The 17,332-nt window shown below is 42.1% G+C and overlaps 1 protein-coding gene across 3 annotated transcripts; it reads right to left on the reverse strand.

Moving 5' to 3' along the window:
- Positions 1–5,426: 5,426 nt before the first annotated feature.
- Positions 5,427–15,956, reverse strand: rffl (ring finger and FYVE like domain containing E3 ubiquitin protein ligase). 3 transcript variants are annotated; one of them, XM_022738598.1, is made up of 8 exons: positions 15,785–15,956; positions 13,978–14,159; positions 10,119–10,316; positions 9,793–10,026; positions 9,358–9,562; positions 7,799–7,822; positions 6,984–7,190; positions 5,427–6,534 (listed from the first exon to the last, which is right to left on the reverse strand). In XM_022738598.1, exons 2-7 carry the CDS (start codon positions 14,155–14,157, stop codon positions 7,006–7,008), a joined length of 1,026 nt encoding a protein of 341 aa, XP_022594319.1. In that variant the 5' UTR covers positions 14,158–14,159; positions 15,785–15,956; the 3' UTR covers positions 5,427–6,534; positions 6,984–7,005. The 3 variants fall into 3 exon arrangements, with proteins under 3 accessions (XP_022594319.1, XP_022594321.1, XP_022594320.1); XM_022738600.1 differs by lacking the exon at positions 13,978–14,159; XM_022738599.1 differs by lacking the exons at positions 13,978–14,159; positions 15,785–15,956 and adding an exon at positions 12,836–12,885.
- Positions 15,957–17,332: the final 1,376 nt, after the last annotated feature.

Below are 17,332 nucleotides of genomic sequence, written 5' to 3' on the forward strand. Positions count from 1 at the left end.
AACCGACACGACTTCCTTCTCATTCATCCCCGCAGCGCCACAGTACTTTACACAGTGTAGACGCCGAGCGTCTACTGACTTCAATGGGGAAGCACAGAGTGGGTTGTTCCACCGCAGCGAAACTAGACGGTCATTGGATAAATGCTGGGCTTTGTCCCGCCCATCGGACGCTCAGCGTCTCTGGGGGTCTATGGGACAGCGGGCTGGCCCGGACACTTGGCTTCTGCATGATGATTGGATGTTCTGTCTGAGGCTGAGTCCCTTTTTGATTGACAGTGAAATGAGCGAATCAGCGATACTGAAGTTTAAGCATCCACCGGAGCATTTTTCAAGTTTTTCATTCCGTTGTTCGGAGTTGATCTGGAGACGTTACTGATCCTCAGCGACTTTGTCTTTCTTAAAAACGACTAGCGTTGTGTTTGGCGACTCTCTTCTGTCACTGCGAATTTACATATAAATAAACGGACACATTTTATGATGTAGGCCGAAAATGAGCTTCCCCTCCTTGTAAGACCGGCAGCCGCCACTGCCCTGCAGCTGCAACTTCCTCCACACTGGGGTCAAGTCTCCTGTCCTTTACAGCCGAGGAGGTGATGGCGGAGTTCCAGAGGGTATATCCTGGAAAGGCAACAGGCCCAGATGGTGTGTGTCCAAGGCTGTTAAAGGACTGTGCAGCCCAGCTGGCTGAGCCTCTCCAGAGGATCTTTAACTTAAGCCTTCAAACACGGAGGGTCCCGGTCCTGTGGAAAACATCATGTCTTGTTCCGGTTCCTAAAGTAGGACGACCGGCTGAGTTAAATCAATACAGACTGGGGGCCCTCACATCACACATCATGAAGACCCTGGAGCAGCTGCTTCTCCACCTTCTGAGGCCACAGGTTGAACATGCACTAGACCCCCTACAGTTTGCCTACAAAGAACATATTGGAGTGGATGATGCCATCCTTTGCATGCTCCACTGGGCCCATTCTTACTTGGATGAGCCAGGTAGTTACATAAGGATTGTGTTCTTTGATTTCTCAAGTGCATTAACATCATCCAACCCCCATTTTTAAAGACAAACTGGAAGGTATGGTAGGGGTCCCTGCTTCACGTCCTGGATTGTGGATTACCTGAAAAAGACGACCACGGTACGTCAGGCTGGGTAACTATGTCTCAGGGACAGTGATGAGCAGCACTGGGGCTCCACAGGGGACTGTTCTGGCTCTTTTCCTGTTCACCCTGTATACAGCGGACTTAAAACTCTGAGTCTTGCCACATCCAGAAATACTAGGATGACACAGCTATTGTGGCGTGTATCAGGAGTAGGCAGGAAGAGTACAGGGATCTGACGATGGCCTTCAGTGAATGGAGTGACAAGAACTGCCTCCTTCTGAACACCTCCAAAACCAAGGAGATGGACTTTCGGAGGTCTAGGCCCACCCTTCAGCCAGTCAACATTCGAGGGAAGGACATTGAGATGGTGCACACTTATAAATACCTAGGTGTGCACCTGTAAACAGTAAACTGGACTGATCCCTGAACATGGATGTCATATACCTGAAGGAGGCTCACGTTTACTACACGTTTTATCAGTCAGTGGTGGCCAGTGTACTCTTTTATGCTGCAGTCTGCTGGGGCGGCAGTAGTCTGACATGAACACAGGCTGGAAAAGCTGGTAAAAAGGCTGGGTCTGTGCTTGGCAGGAGTCTGGACTCACTCAGGACTATTGTGGAGAGACGCATGCATTAGAGGCCATCTTAGACAATACCAACCATCCTCTCCACAAAATTCTGGCAGGACAGAGAAACAGCTACAGGTGCAGCAAATGTCTCATCTCACTGCGCTGCAGAACAGAGAGGTTCAGGAGATCCTTTGTTCCCACTGCCATCAGGCTATACAACACCTCAGCCAAAGGAAGTGGACTAATCTAATTATTATTGTTTATTTATTATTAACTGTTTTTATAATAATAATTATTATTATTATCAACAATGAGCTAATTGACACATGAATTTCCCCTAGGGGATAAAGTATAAAGTATCTATCTATCTATCTAATGTAAACTTGTATATGGTCCGAACATGTTTAAGAACATGTGTCTGGGGGAGTAAACAGTGTGAATAGATTTTGCAAAACAGTCATGTTTGTCACATAGTCACATATTGAGGGTAACACTCATTTTTAAATTAAGAAACTGAACAGCTCTTCAGTTTTCCGCAGTGAGTTGTGTGAACATCCTGCTGCTGTGACACAGGTGAACTCATGCTAGTTGTTTGATAGTCACTGGCAGCTCACGTTGACTGTGAAGTCAGGCTTCGTCAGCTGAAGTCAAACTCGAAGGCACCCATCACTTTTATACAACAGTTCTACAGGCACCATATTAGTTAAATAAGGAACAACATATTATGATTTCTTTGATTATTTTATCTTTATTTGGCAATGCCAACAAAAATAGTTCCGCAACTGGACTGGTACTGGACTGTTGCTAGGCAAAAAAACATTTTCCTAGCTAGCTTGCTACTTTGTCTACACATTACCTCAGGTGTGCGCTGAAGTATCCAGGTGTCTTCTCGTCTTCTGACAACCATACATCATTTAACACCTGTAAAGCGGAGTGATACCTGTAGTTAAAAGTCCCAGTGCTGTTGTGCTCTATGTCAGCACTCATGGAATGCCTCTCATCCAATCAAATTACTTGGTCGAAATTAACTGTTGTATAAAAAATGGTCACACTGACCTTGACCTTTGAAGGTGTTACTTAGATATCATGTCCACGAGAATGAGACGGACAGACAACCTGAAAACAATACGTCTCTGGCTTTGACTGTAACCAGCACAGAGGAGTACAAACCACAGTTACATTAATGTACAAGTACTGACATGTCAAAGACACACACACACACACACACACACACACACACACACACACACACACACACACACACACACACACACACACACACACACACACACACACACACACACACACACACACACACACACACACAGAGTTTAATTACAAAATTATTCAGCAGACTTCACCCAGAAAAGTAAAGCTCCTTGTTTCTGAAAATATTTTATTTCTAACAGATCCCTCACAAAGTGTCTGAACTGTGGTGAAACTGAGGAGTTACAGCAGCTTTCAGCCAAACAGGGCTAGTGTTTCTGATTAAAAGGTCAGGACCCCTTTGGTGGGTCACAAGTTGAATCTGATGGATCAAAGGAAAAAACTAAAACCCGCTGCACAAACTTGTATCTCTTTTAGTGAAACATTGGATTGTTTCACCTCTTTGATCCTCACACATTACTCAAATGACATAATGTGAGATGTTTGGAGGTGGAAATCACAACTCAGGCATCTAAAATCTAATGTGTAAGAGCTGCAAGTAAGCTGCAAGTAAGCCTAAACACTTGGGAACACAGCTGGATGCTCGTCTGTTAGCTTCCACTTGTGTTCTCAATGGGGATAGCTAACGATTGCTAACAGCTACCTGGATGGTGTGTTTCTGTCTTAGACAAGTTTGAACATATAAAACGCTCACAGTGCTGCGATTACAATGTTATTCACCCCTACTGTAAATCAAAGTGCATTGTAATGAATTAATCAATGTACCACAGCTCAGTTATCATGATCAAAGGAAAACATTACAAATGAAATGTGTGATCCCAAAGTCAGAAAGGCTTTAAGTACCAGCCATCATTTCACACAAAAGAAAATCAAAAGTAGTCACAGCAAAAATCAAACTTATTAATCTCACAGGAACAAAAAGAAACAGGGAAAACACATGTCTTCTGCATCATCTCTACACAACTTCAACCAAAACTAATCAATAAATGAAGATCATAATTTTCAGCATCAACAGATTAGTGCAATCAGTTATAATGAGACACAAAGGCTACTTCAAACCCAAGAGATTCACAGCTGAATGTTCTGTTCAGCGACATACAGAGACAAGTCTGCTGGTAAAGATGGAGGAATCCTGTTCCCTGTCTTTAATAAACACATGGGGTCCCTCAGGGAAGTGTCCTGGGGCCTCTGTTGTTTCTATTAAACCTGATACACACTGAGAGTTACAGTCCAACCTTTAGCTAAGTCCTTTTGTTCTTTGTGATTCCCAGAGTCACATGAGAAGGCAGAGGTCCAGTACAGTGATAGGTCCATGTAAATTTCAGGGATTAACACATTTTCTTCAACTTTACAAGTTGCTCCACACACCCACATAAAATCTGTTTAAATGTCTCACAACTGTGTCCCAGTCCTTTTTATAACTTGTGCCTGATTACAGTCACTTCCAGGAAACTTCCAAGGAAATCTCAGATAAATGACCTATAAAAATAGCATTATTCTTTGTATGTTTTATATTTTATATCAATCCTTGATGTAATTATTTACTTCTATTGCCCTAAAAGTCACAAATGTGACAAATGTAACTAAACCACTGGAATCAGCCTAAAAAATACTATGTTTTAAATCACAGAATATAAAAATTACACAAGATCCCTCAAACCATCAGATCCTCAGAAGAAAATATTAAGGACAAGGCCTCAGATGAATCTACAGCCCTGTGTTTGTGGTTAGCTTAACACTGAGACTGGGAGCTCAGAGATAACGTCAATAATTTGAAGAGTTGAGGCCACGTTGTTTTTATTCAAATAAAAACAGACTGACCAGAAGTAGAAAGAGTAGGAAAAGTTATTTATGTTGTTTAGTTAAAACAGTGATTTTCAGCTCAGCTCTGTCTTAGTGCAGATTAGTTTTTCAGAGGATCTGAAGGGCAACAGAAGCATCAGATCTACCTAATATTAAAGGGATAGCTGGGGTTATTTGGGGGGGTTGTGTTAGGTAGTCATGCAAAGTCAGTGTGTTACCTGCAGTAGATTCAGATCAGCGCGCTGCCAGTTAGGAGAGCAGCATGAAGCAGTAGCAGAGTGATGTGCTGCTGGGGGCAGGGCTAGCAGAAAAAAAGTGTTAGACACTTTTAAAAGACGCCCACCAAAACAATCCAATATCCGTTTAAATGTACGCTTCATGTAAAATATTTTCAGCACTTTATCTTCACGTGAAAACAAAGTGAAGTTTAGCTCTTTCTGATTCCCTCAGCTGTGGCGTAACGCAGTGAGCGCTATAGGTGTTTGTCCGTAGGAATACGGTAGTTCAGTGGTTGAGAAAAATGCAGTGCCAAAGGAAAGTGCTGCTTTCATGTGAAGATGAAGCGCTAAAAATATTCTACATGTGTTCATTTAAACGGATATTGGATTGTTTTGGTGGGCGTCTTTTAAAAGTGTCTAACACACGTTTTTTCAGCTGGCCCCGCCCCAAGCAGCACATCACTCTGCTAGTGTTTCCTGCTGTCTCTCCTAACTGGCAGCATGCTGGTCTGAATCTACAGCAGGTAACACACTGACTTTGCATGACTACCCCCCCCCCCCCCAAATTACCCCAACTAATCCCGTTAACTGTGAACATGTTCACTTGTCTGCTGCAGGATGCTCACCTGCACGTCAGAGGGTAAAGGTGTCATTGACCAGTCACCTGAGGCAGGGGGCGGGCCCAGTGTCAGGTCATGATCCTGCTGATAATCTGATCTGACGGCAGTTTAATCAACATGTTGTTGTTCTGCTCTGATTGGCTGCTGGAGTGACACTGCTTAGTTTGGATTTTACTACACAGAAGTCCATGAGTGAGTTAGCACAGAAAGATAAGGCTGATGTCTCAAAGTAGAAGAACTTTCGGCTTTGGTCTGAGGGAGGAAGCGGTCTCAGGTCTCTGTCAGTCCTGATACCAAACAGGACCAACAGTACTGTTATGAACTGTCCTAAGGATGCAGATAAATCAGGTCCTGAGGCTTCATGAAAGCGTGGAAAACCTCTTGTGAACAGTCTGCAGCTGAGTCCAGCCATGTTTATATTTATTCTTAGTCTTTCCTGTCTGTGTATCACCGCTACGAGCTGTTGATTTTATATAGTTCTATATTTGAGTGCCCAGTACCCTGCACACCTTTTGCTGTTTTACTTCACTTAGTTATGTTTTACAGAGTAAACTCACTGCAGACTGTAAACAAACCGAAGGCTGCGATAAGAACACTGTATGTGCATGTGTTCATTTAGAGGTCATGTGATCACTCGCTGACACTGTGCAGGTTTGGATGGACCCTCCTCACCTGTCCAGATAAAGCCACATTTCTCTTTGGTAGATTTCCACCTTCAGGTGTCACTGCTGGATCATGGTGTTGGTTAAGACCTTCTTCACACTGAGGAGGACTGACGGTTGTCAGGGCAGAGTGGGTGGGGGGCAGAGATGAGCTGACGAAGGCACAGACAATTGTTGGTTTATAGATCAGATGTGATCCACCTCCTGTGGAGCTGCAGAGTCAGTCTGAGTGTTCAGCTTTGAAGATCACATAAGGTCACTTCTTATTCTTCAGCACAGTCCAACGTGGCGTCTTATTTACACTAGAAAAATAAAGCTACCAAAATAAAAGCATTCTGTTTCTGTAGAGGGTCCCTTCAGGAAGATGTGTTTGCAGTTTATTGCTCTGAAGACAGTTGGTCCTACAGAGAGAAGGAGGAAACAATCAGTCAGACGGAGCAGATTCTGGCATTAAACACTTTTAACACAAACACAATTTAAAATCGAGCTCTGTGAGTTTGGACAAGATTATTTAAGAGGTTACTGAGGAGTAAATTTAAACTGGTTTGAAGCAGGAGTTTGGAAGCAGAGTTAATTTTAATCAACGAAAACTAAAACAAAATTTGAAAAAATAAAAATAAAAGATTTTTGCAACAAATATCAAACTGAAACAACCAAAGGGCAGCCTTGTGTTCACTTTTCTACAACCAATTTTTTTTTTTTTTTAAACTGTTTCACAATGTTCAATAAGAAATAAAAACAGAGAAGGTTGTGATTGGTTAAACTGGGATTGGAGGCAGAGCAAAAACGCCTGTTGACAACATCTGTCCCAATGGTCAGACTGGGATCAGACTGATTGCGTCTGGTTTACCTGGGTCCAGGTCAGGGTTGGTTCAGGACCTGAAGACGTGCACGGCTCTGACGACGTACTGGCGGCATATGGGACACTCGCTCATCCTCTTGCCGCACTTGGTGCAGGTGATCATGTGACCACACTCCAGCAGGACGCAGTCGATGGGAGAGTCCATGCAGATCTTACAGAGGTTCTCCTCCAGACCTGCAGCGCTGCAGCCAGACTCTAGAGGGAGACAGAGGGAGATGCACGCAGCGCTGTGAGGGACAATCTCATCTCCACAACTCACACATGATCAATAAAGATGCTCACAGGAATAAATGAGTAGAAATAAACATGACAGAAAGATGTACAGAGCACTGGGAGGGACAATATTATGGTCATAAACATACGAGTTCCCGCTTTCTTGATTAATTGATTAATCATTTGGTCAATAAAATATCAGATAATATGAAAACACATCAACTGAGCTTCTCCACGATGATGTCTTCAAACAGAAAACACAGACTTTCTCTTTACAATGATGGAAACTTAAAAACCAGCAAATCCTCACATCTGAGAAGCTTAAGAAACAGTTTTCAATGATTAATTGATTTTGAAACCCTAATTTTCTTTCAATCAATCCATTGATTTATCGACTAACTGTTTCAGCTTTATAAAACATCATCAATATTTAAATAGACAATATAAATTAACCAATAAATTCTGAAATAAACTGATTGAAACAGAACTGACTACTCTGAACTGGTTTTTATCACAGCTTACTGCTCTGATGAACATGATAACAGCCAGTCACATGTACTATTGACTCTGGAGAGAAAACAGAAACTCACCTTCAGCGCTCACGGTGTTGGCAGCTGAAAGACACAAAACAAAGCATTTCGATTTTAGTTTTTGAACTGATAAATCTGAGTCCTCTACAGATGAACTGTAAAGTCTCTGATGATGATTTTATTTATTCTGGATCAGACACTGAAGATCAGACTTAAACCCGTCCTGTCCTCTGGAGGAGTCTGTCTCTATCTCGTCTCAGTTGTGGTTCAGATGTTCCAGCGGTCTGCTCTTAGACCAGTTTACTGTTTAAGGTTTTGCAGAAAGATTCAGAGAACACACAGAGCCCTGACACTCAGTGTTCAGTCGTTGCCCTTGGTGACCAGAACATGTGTTTAAAAAACCAGGGGCCAGTTGCACAAAGTATGACACTTAAGGTTTAATTTCTCCTCAGCCGAGGGAGTTACTTAAGAGTGTTGCACAGAATCTCTTAAAAGGTTTCCTTAGTAAGGGAAAAAAAGTTCAGTAATTTACAGCTGTAAAATTCTACTGTTTCCATGGAGACTACTTGCTGGCGTTAGTGTTTCTGATACCTGTTAAAACTCTTGGGAAGCTGATGACATTAAAGGAGTGCGTAATGTAGAATCAGTTCCACATTGTTAATGGTCCATTGGATTCTCCCACTCTTCTTGGGATGTTTTAATTTTCTTCATTTATCACATTAAACTTATACATGTTGCAGTTAAGACAATCAGAGGTACCTTTAGTTTTTTCCTTACTAAGACTAAGGTCTTTGTGCAACAGTTTAACTGATTCTTTAAGATAAGGAGAAAACCTTAAATACTTAAATGAAGATTTTAAAGACTTTAACTTTAACTTTAAGGAGAAGACTTAAGGGCGTTTGTCCAACAGTTTTTATTTTAAGGAAACCTTAACTCAGACATTAAGGAAAATCTTAACTTAAAGTGTTTTGTGCAACTGGCCCCAGACTTTCAGATGTTTGGGGTTTATGTCCATCTTTGAACTGTCTCTGCTCTGTTCAAGGGGAGGGGCTAAGACACACAGTAAAACAGGAAGCAGAGGAGAGAAATGACGCAGTAAACGACAGCAAAACGCAGGTGAGACTCTCACACTGAGATGAAATTAAACCAGTGCACATTAATTTGACATTAATTAGTTTTTTAAATTTTTTTACTTTTTGTTCCTTTGGGGCTGGCTGCCCGCCGAAGCAGTGGTAGGGGTAACCCTGTGGTTACAGATACTTCACTGGTTTTAATGGACCTGTGTTTTGTGAAGGAAACTGAGGCTGTTTCACAGACATACAGGCAGAGACAGTAACAACCTCTTCATGTTCATTATCATTAAATACAGACGTTCAGAGTCACCTGTGGCTGCTCCAACAGGAAGTAGACTCAGAGAGAAAAGACACAGATCCAACAGTCAGAAACACATGCAGAGAACAGGGGGGTTAATTCATCGTCATGACGACACATTTATTTAGTTTGATGTAAACATACAAATTTGAAAAACCTACGAAACGCCTTGGAATCTTCTACAGTCTCAGTTTGGTAAAACACACGCACGCACACACACACACACAAAGTAGGACCAGTGGACTCACCCAGTAAGTTCTGCTGATCCTGGTACAGCCGGCTCACTCTCTCCATCAGCTCCCACTTCTCACAGCATCCTTTGTAGTCCACAAAGTTCCTGGAGAGGATTTCCTTCAGCTGTCGGACACTCAGCGCCTCGATGTCGTCCAGACTGCTCAGGTCCGACAGAGAGGCTCTGCGACCTAAGACCTGAGGCTCCTCGGGGTCCCAGGTCTGAACCAGAACGACAACAGACACTGAGTCAGTCACAAGACCCAGACTGAAAACCAAGACCCAGACTCAAACCCAAGACCAAGACTCAAACCTGGGTCCTGACTGACTGAAACCTAAGACCCTGATTCAAACCCAAGACCCAGACCTTATGACTTTTCCATGACCACTTTCAAGGACTTTCCATACTTGCAGAGGTATAATCAAAGTATCAAGTCCTTCTCAGGTATTACCTGGTCTTCTTCCTGAACCTCGGGCTCAGCAGGGGCGGTCTCTGTGGGAGGGTTCGGGGCTTCAGGCTGTGCAGCAGGAGGGTCAGGGGTCAGGATCGGGGTGGGTGTGGGGGGATCAGGGGTCAAGGTGGAGATGGGGGGGTCCGAGCTCACAGAGGGGGGGTCAGGAGTCTCGGGGGCTGAGCCACTGGATGGTGAAGACTGCTGCCCCAGGACCAGTTCCACCAGCTCCTCCTGTAAAACAGGAAACACTGGTTTACCAGAGGGAGGGGGGAGGGAGGGACTCACAGGTGTGTTTGTGGCTAATTGATACTGAATGACCTCACCTTCTCTCTGCACAGGTGGGTGGAGACCTCATGCAGGTGCAGGTAGTCTCTGAGCTCCTTCACTTTGAGCTTCATAAGCTCAGCCCGCTCCAGCAGGTTCCCGTAGAAACGCTGACAAGTGTGACAGAGGCGGGGGCGGGGCTCCATTTGGGCAGAGCAACGACTGCAGTAGTTCTTCTTACAGTCCATACACACATGCTGAGAGACAGACAGGTGGAGAGACAGGTATATATATATATATATATATATATATAGAGAGAGAGAGAGAGAGAGAGAGAGAGAGACGGTCAATGAGGTAGTGAGATGGAGAGAGAGTCAATGATTAAAGTAGATAGACAGTGAGTGAGTCAGTCAGTGAGTCATAGTAGGACAGGTAGACATATATAGAGAGAGAGACATAAAGAGACAGGTTGAGAGTAAGACATCTTAGAGAGACAGAGACAGCTGGAGGGTGAGACAGGCCACATGTCCCTCTACTATAAAAACAGCTAGACTGCTGTGGGTCAGAGCAGCTGGACTGAGCTGCTACAATGTTTCAGAGGCTACTTCTTGTGTGTTTCAGTCAGATTCAGAGACAGGTGAGATGAGTCATGTAAAGATCTGGTGTGTTTGAAAACCTGCAGGAGGCTCTAACACACCTGGTTCTGAATCTCTACAGCAGTTAGAGACAACAGCTGCAGTCACGAAGAAACAAACAAGGGTGGATCATTGATCTGTGATGTCACAGTGGGACAGTCCACTGACAGTGAGAGTTCTTCAGTACACCGTTGCATCGTTACTCTGAGTATGTAGCTCATATCGATGAATCCCAGAGCGGCCTCAAAGTGACACTGCACCAGAAACAGATGTGGTCCTGAGACGTCTGTTCTCAGCACAAAGTCTGAGACACATTTTCACAGACAGCTTACTTTACCACGTTAACTACCATTAAATAGGAGGCTGATCCTCATCTCATCAAACACATGTAAACAGACAAACATGAACATATTTCAATAAATGATAACATAATTTCTCTCTCTCTCACTCTGACGTCTATTATCTTGAGTTTAATCTCAGCCCAAGAGGAGGAGACACAACAGCAGAGCTGAGCTGTCACACTGAAATCCACATCACTATCTATTTTATCTGGTTATACAGGGTTGTTGTAATAAACTGTAGCTTTAGCCCACACCTTTTCAGCCAGTATTGTCATGTTTTATTTCTATGTGTATTTACTATGTATAAATATTAATGAGGACCGAAATAAATTGAACCATGAACTATGATAACTCAGGCAAGACTCAGGACTGTCCCACTGTAACATCAACAACTGTTACACAACCACTTTAAGACCTGTGTGACGACTTTCAGTCAGTGCGATCGTTTAGGAATTACCTGTGACTTGTGATGGTCCAGTATGAGGGCCGGAAATTCCCGATCAATGAAAACACAAATAGACAGACCAGTTTACACTCTGATGATGTGGCGTCATTTACAGTCTGTTGATCTCTGGACACTCATCTGAGCAGCAGCTTCTCTATCAGTTTGTAGAATGATAACAGACTGAGCTTCAACAGGATCAATTTAAAGTGATTTTCATTTAATGCACTCAGTGAAAATCTCCTCAACCTACTGTCTGTTCTGTGTGACCTGAGAAAAAAATTAAACACTATAATTACCACCTCCTCCACTCAGACAAGCTTCAGGTTACATTCCTGTTTATCTAGAGTCATATAAAATATGAACCATTTGTGTGAAATTTTGTCACAGTTGCTGTGTGAAGTCTGGAGTTATGGTTATAAAGTGTTTTGTGACATCACACTGACCTTGACTTTTTACCACCAAAATCTAATCAGTTTGTCCTTGAGTCCATGTGAATGTTTGTGCCAAATGTGAAGGGATTCCCTTAAGGTGTTCTGGAAATATTGCATTCACAAGTCCAAAATCATCGTTTGTAAGGTCACCGTGCCCTTGACTTTGGCCACCAAAATCTATCAAATCTTGAGTCCAAGTGAATGTTTGTATCAAATTTGAAGACGTTCCGTCAAGGCGTTACTGAGATATTGAGTCCATGAGAATGAGATAGACAGACGGTTAACCTGAAAACAATATGTACTGTCAAAATATATAAAATTCGGAGGCTCTGTAAATATGAAATAAACAAAGTGGCTCGGACAAAGTACCACAACAATATTCAAGCCAATAAGCAACAGGGGGCACTGCTGCACAGGACAAGGGAAAGAAGAAGAGGGGAGGTGGAGGACAGGGGGCAGTGGGAGACTGTAAATCTAGCACATCCTAACAGACAGTGCCAACTTAAGAGGGAGAAGGAGAAGTCTACTCTCCATCACTGTCACTGTGGAGCTCTGAATGGGGTTGACTGGACTCACATCAGAGACCAGCAGCGACATCAAGGTGACTGCATGGAGGAAATGTCTACTGACGGCAGCATGACGGCGGCACACTTCATCAGGAACATCTGCTTAATCATGCAAATATCCAGTCAGCCAATCATGTAGCAGTAGTAGAGCCAGGTGAGGAGCTCCAGTTCATGTTCACATCAAACACCCACTGACAGAAAGGCTTCGGTCACTCAGATAACCACTCTTTACAACTGTGCAGAGCAGAAAAGCTTCAGAGTGAACAACACATCCAACCTACAAAAGCAGAGACCATGTCAGCTTCCACTTCCTGTCACCAAGAACAGAAACCTGAGGGTGCAGTGGACACATACTCACCAACAATGGACAGCTGAAGACCTGGTCTGATAGATCTTGATTTGTGCCGAGGCAACAGATGGTAGGGTCAGAGTCTGAATCCACAGACCCAACCTGCCTTGTGTCAACAAGCAAGGCTGGTGGGTGTGTGACGGTGTGGGGGATGTTTTCTTCTTAATATCAATCTATCATGGTCTGAATGTCTCAGTGTATCTGAGTATTGTTGCTGACCATGTTCATCCCTTCACGGCCCCAGTTCACCATCTTCTAATGGCTCCTTCCAGCAGGATCATGCTCCATGTCACAAACTGGTCTCATCAATATGACAGTGAGTTCAGTGAACTTCAGTGGGTCCTCACTGTTCACACCTGGTGACGATCCTCCTACCGAGACCTCACTGACCAATCAGTATTGGTCAGTGTGTGTCATGTGACACCCCAAGGTGTCACCAGACAAAAACAGATGTCCTTCTCTGTCCTTTCTCTTTTCTTTTTGGCTTGCTCAGGAGCAGCAGCTCCTCGCCCCTCTCGGCTCTTCAAGGAGCAACAAGGCTCCAAGCCCAGGTCAGCCCTGCTACCTGAGACAACAGCTCTCTTGCCAGCCTGCTCACAGCAGACTGCATTTGTTCTGAGGACTAGGTAACATTAACTGACTGGGCCTATCCTCACATAGCACAGCACAGCTAAACAGCAGAAGTTTAAACCTTTGTACATGTTGGTTAATGTTTTGCTGTTATGTTCGCTTAGGTTATGGTTAGTCACACAGTTAATTGAGTACTTGTATGTTCACATACATACCTGTAGTACATCTCAGTTCAAGAACCTGCATGCAGCTAACCTTCTCCCTATAACCTGGTACCTTTAGATTACATGAGCCAGGCTAACAAAGAAACTCACACCTTCCCTCTCCCATACACCAGGTGGTCTCAGCAGCCATTTTGAGTTGTTTCTTTGTTTATCACCATCTCGTGTAGTTTTCCTTGTTCAGGCCATGTGGTCACTGCGACCATTTTCAACTGGCCATCTTGCCTTTGTCTGTGCCTGAGAGAGATGTATTAATTCTAAACCCACAGCACAATGACTCCAAACAATAGGATCTGAACTTTGAACCTCAGCAGACCAGTCGATGTGTTTTAGAGGTGGAGATCAGGTAGTGGGAGTTACCTTCTTGGCAGGTGTGTCAAAACGCCCCCCACAGGCCTTACAGGTGTGCTCAGGTAGAGGAGAAGATGGCTGACTGGTGAACGCTGAGTTACTGTAGGACTGATTCCGACGCTCACCTTCACCAGTGTGTTCAACATCAGCTGAGTCCATACACAACCAGTTACAGCAGGACGCCCACATACCTGACAAACACACAGAAATACTCCAAATACTTTGTGCACAACCAGCTCTGACACTTTATGACTCACTGAATCTCTGAATAAACGACTTTCCTTAAATCAAGGATTTTCTCAATGTAGTTTTGTTACTTTCACTGACATAAAGAATTTTCCACCACTTTCTTCTGTGAACTGATAACTGTAGACCAAACCACATAGTAAAATCTAACATTTTTATCTTCCTTTCTCCTTGTCACATATTTATTACCTAAATCCATTGTAAAATAGACTTTTACATATTACTGAGGACTCCTGCTAAACGTGGCATTATATACACATCAGTCACAAAGCAGAACTTTCATAAATAATCAGTCATTATAATGCATAAACTTGGGATCTAAAGACAAACTTGCGCTATTTGAGAACAGCATGATAAAAACATTTTGCTAAATTCAAGTTCACATGTAATTAAAATGAATATTGTCTTGAATTCAATACTAGGTGAATGGACAGACGTGTATTTATAACTCTTGGAATATCTGAAGTCAAGTTTTGACTCGTTAAATTTAACAATATGATCATGAAGGTTCTTGTCCAATAATAGAAAACAGTTCAGCATTATATCTTCAGATATTTCACTGTATTTTATTAGTAAAACTTGTTTACTGTTGAATTTATTCATGTCAAAAACTGAATTTAATTAAATATCTTATACTATGATTGTTACTGTCACTAAAATCTGTATATGATCACTTTATTTTTGTACACCTCTAAACCTCTAATTAAACATATTTTTACACTATAACATTGTTACCACCACCAAAAAAAAACTACATACTTTATCCTCCAATTTTGTACACAGCTGACTGTAAACCAAACTCCACAGTACAAACTGACCTTTTCTGTTCCTTAATTGTCGTTTTACATTCATAATATCAATTACCTGGTAAAACCGACTTTTACAAATAATCATAATCTTATGATAAATTCGGCGCTGTGTTTCACTTAGTAGGACTTTTGTTTAATAAATCAGCAGGTATAGAAAGGCAGAATATTGTTGTTTATCATTAGAATGTTTTTTTATATGCAGTTATAGTAAGTACTATTTTGTTTTAAATGACAGTCGAGTAAACAAGTGTGTTGATGAACCGTAAATTAATATTAAGTGATGTTTTAGCAGCAGCAGCACCACCAGGCTCCGTTTAACTTAACAACCCGCAAATACGTATAATCCATAACTGCGCTAATCAAGTTTAAACGCAATTTAAATAAGCACTGTTTTGAGTTGACTGTTGAGCCGAATTAGTAAGAACGTCTACATAATACGTAAAGATTATTAAATTGTGTTTTAGGAGGAGTATTTGTTTACCGATGAGCAAAGCGAGGTTAAATTCAACGATATGTTAACGGAGTCTGGCGTGTGGAGTCTGGAAAGTGCCCTGAGCTGCTAGCAGGCTAAACAGGCTAGGCTAACAGTAGGCTAGTTAGTGAAGTGAATCAGGCTGAAGTTTAAAAAAACTAACAAAACTAACAAACACAAACCAACAACTCGACAACCACAGCCGAAGACTGACCGAGTTAACATAACCAAGTTATCAGGTTAACTAACAACTAACCAGCAGGATTATCAACATAGCGAAGCGTCTTACCTGTTAATGACAGGGGCTTCTACAGCTAGCAGTCAGCTAACTAACCACCGCGTCGCTGCTAGTTAACGAAAACTAACTAATGGTTTAAACGTAACGATGTTAGTTTATCGGCATGATGAGTTAGTAGTTTTATCTGGAACCAGAGATATAAAGTCAGAGTCAGACCGAAGCCTGAGATAACAACAGTGCTGAACCAGGAAGAGTTCAACTACACTACACACACGCGCGCATGCACGCGCGACACACACACACACGCACGCACGCACATACACACACACACACACACACACACACACACACACACACACACACACACGGCAACACAAGCAGAAACACACACAGTAACACAAACAAAGACACAGTAAAGTTGTTTCATATGAAATGGATATCATTTCCATTAAACTTTATTCCAGGTTCACAAAGTCAGTCTCAAGTTTATTTACTGGAACAGACTGTAAACTGAAGCACAGAGGTTTGATTGATTGATTATCCTTTGGGGTCTGCAAAATTGGTGCTTTGAGCAAAATTGGTACATGGCCATTGCAGCAAATAAGCATCTTTATTAGAACAAAAATGCTATTTTGGTAAAGATATACATCATCATAACATAGAGTAATGGGGAAAAAATTGAAAAAATGCAATGCTGACATCAATGACCTCTCAAGGTCACCAGAGGTCAGATATAAATTGCCTCCACATCTGAAATAAAACTTTGGGATATGTAGATTATATGATGAAACTTTCATGCTTTAGTCATAAAATGAACAATTACTAATTGATTAAGATAATTTTTTTATGCTGGTTAGGTATATTTTATGTATTAAAGTTCATGTGTTCATGTGTTCATTTTTAATTTGTAAACTAACTGCTGCTGATGTGGAAAAACCAGGACAGACTGATTTGTATTTAAATACAACACTTTCATATAATGTAAATCAATCTGTAATTTTATTTAAATAAAAACAAACAATACAGCTGCATAATTTAGTGTGATTAAATCATGTTCTTGACATTGTGGTTAAATCTGTCTTGTATAAGTGAAAATAAGTTTGAGACTTTTTTCTTCTCTATTAAAGTGCATTAGAAAGTCACTCACACTGGACTTACATGTTAAAGAAGCTATATGTAAGTTTTGCTATTGCTGCATAGCTAACGTTAGCATTAGCAGCTGTTTACTGACCAGCATCAACAGCTGTCTCCAGTGTTAGAAACAAACACCAATGTTAAACCTTTTTTTGCTTCTAGTTCTATCACCGTTTTCTTCTACTGAAGTAACCATGCTAACCAACTAGCCCTGTCTGTAACATCCAGTCTGTCCTGAAGAAGTAGCTGCTCAGAGGATGTATTATAACACTGACCCCAGACCCGCTCCCAGCAGAGAAAACTTCCATGTAGCTCCTTTAGAGATAATAAACTTCCTCCAAACACAGAGAGAGGGACAGAAGCAGAATAGAACGAGCTTTATTCTTTATTGTTCTTTCATTTGGAGGAAAAGATAAAAACCAAAACGAGAAATTGACCCCCCCTTCCCCCCACCCTGAAATTAAA

Source organism: Seriola dumerili, unplaced genomic scaffold, assembly GCF_002260705.1.
Source record: "Seriola dumerili isolate Sdu_G_001 unplaced genomic scaffold, Sdu_1.0 BDQW01000036.1, whole genome shotgun sequence".
Lineage (NCBI taxonomy): Eukaryota > Metazoa > Chordata > Actinopteri > Carangiformes > Carangidae > Seriola > Seriola dumerili.

Bases quoted from the DNA above. Each gene is read 5' to 3' on its own strand.
- rffl (XM_022738598.1), bottom strand. From the start codon at position 14,157: ATGTGGGCGTCCTGCTGTAACTGGTTGTGTATGGACTCAGCTGATGTT. The intron at 10,317-13,977 runs GTAACTCCCACT...TCTGTCTCTCAG, and splicing joins TTGACACACCTGCCAAGAAG to CATGTGTGTATGGACTGTAA. The intron at 7,823-9,357 runs GTGAGTCCACTG...TGTGTCTTTCAG, and splicing joins GGATCAGCAGAACTTACTGG to CTGCCAACACCGTGAGCGCT.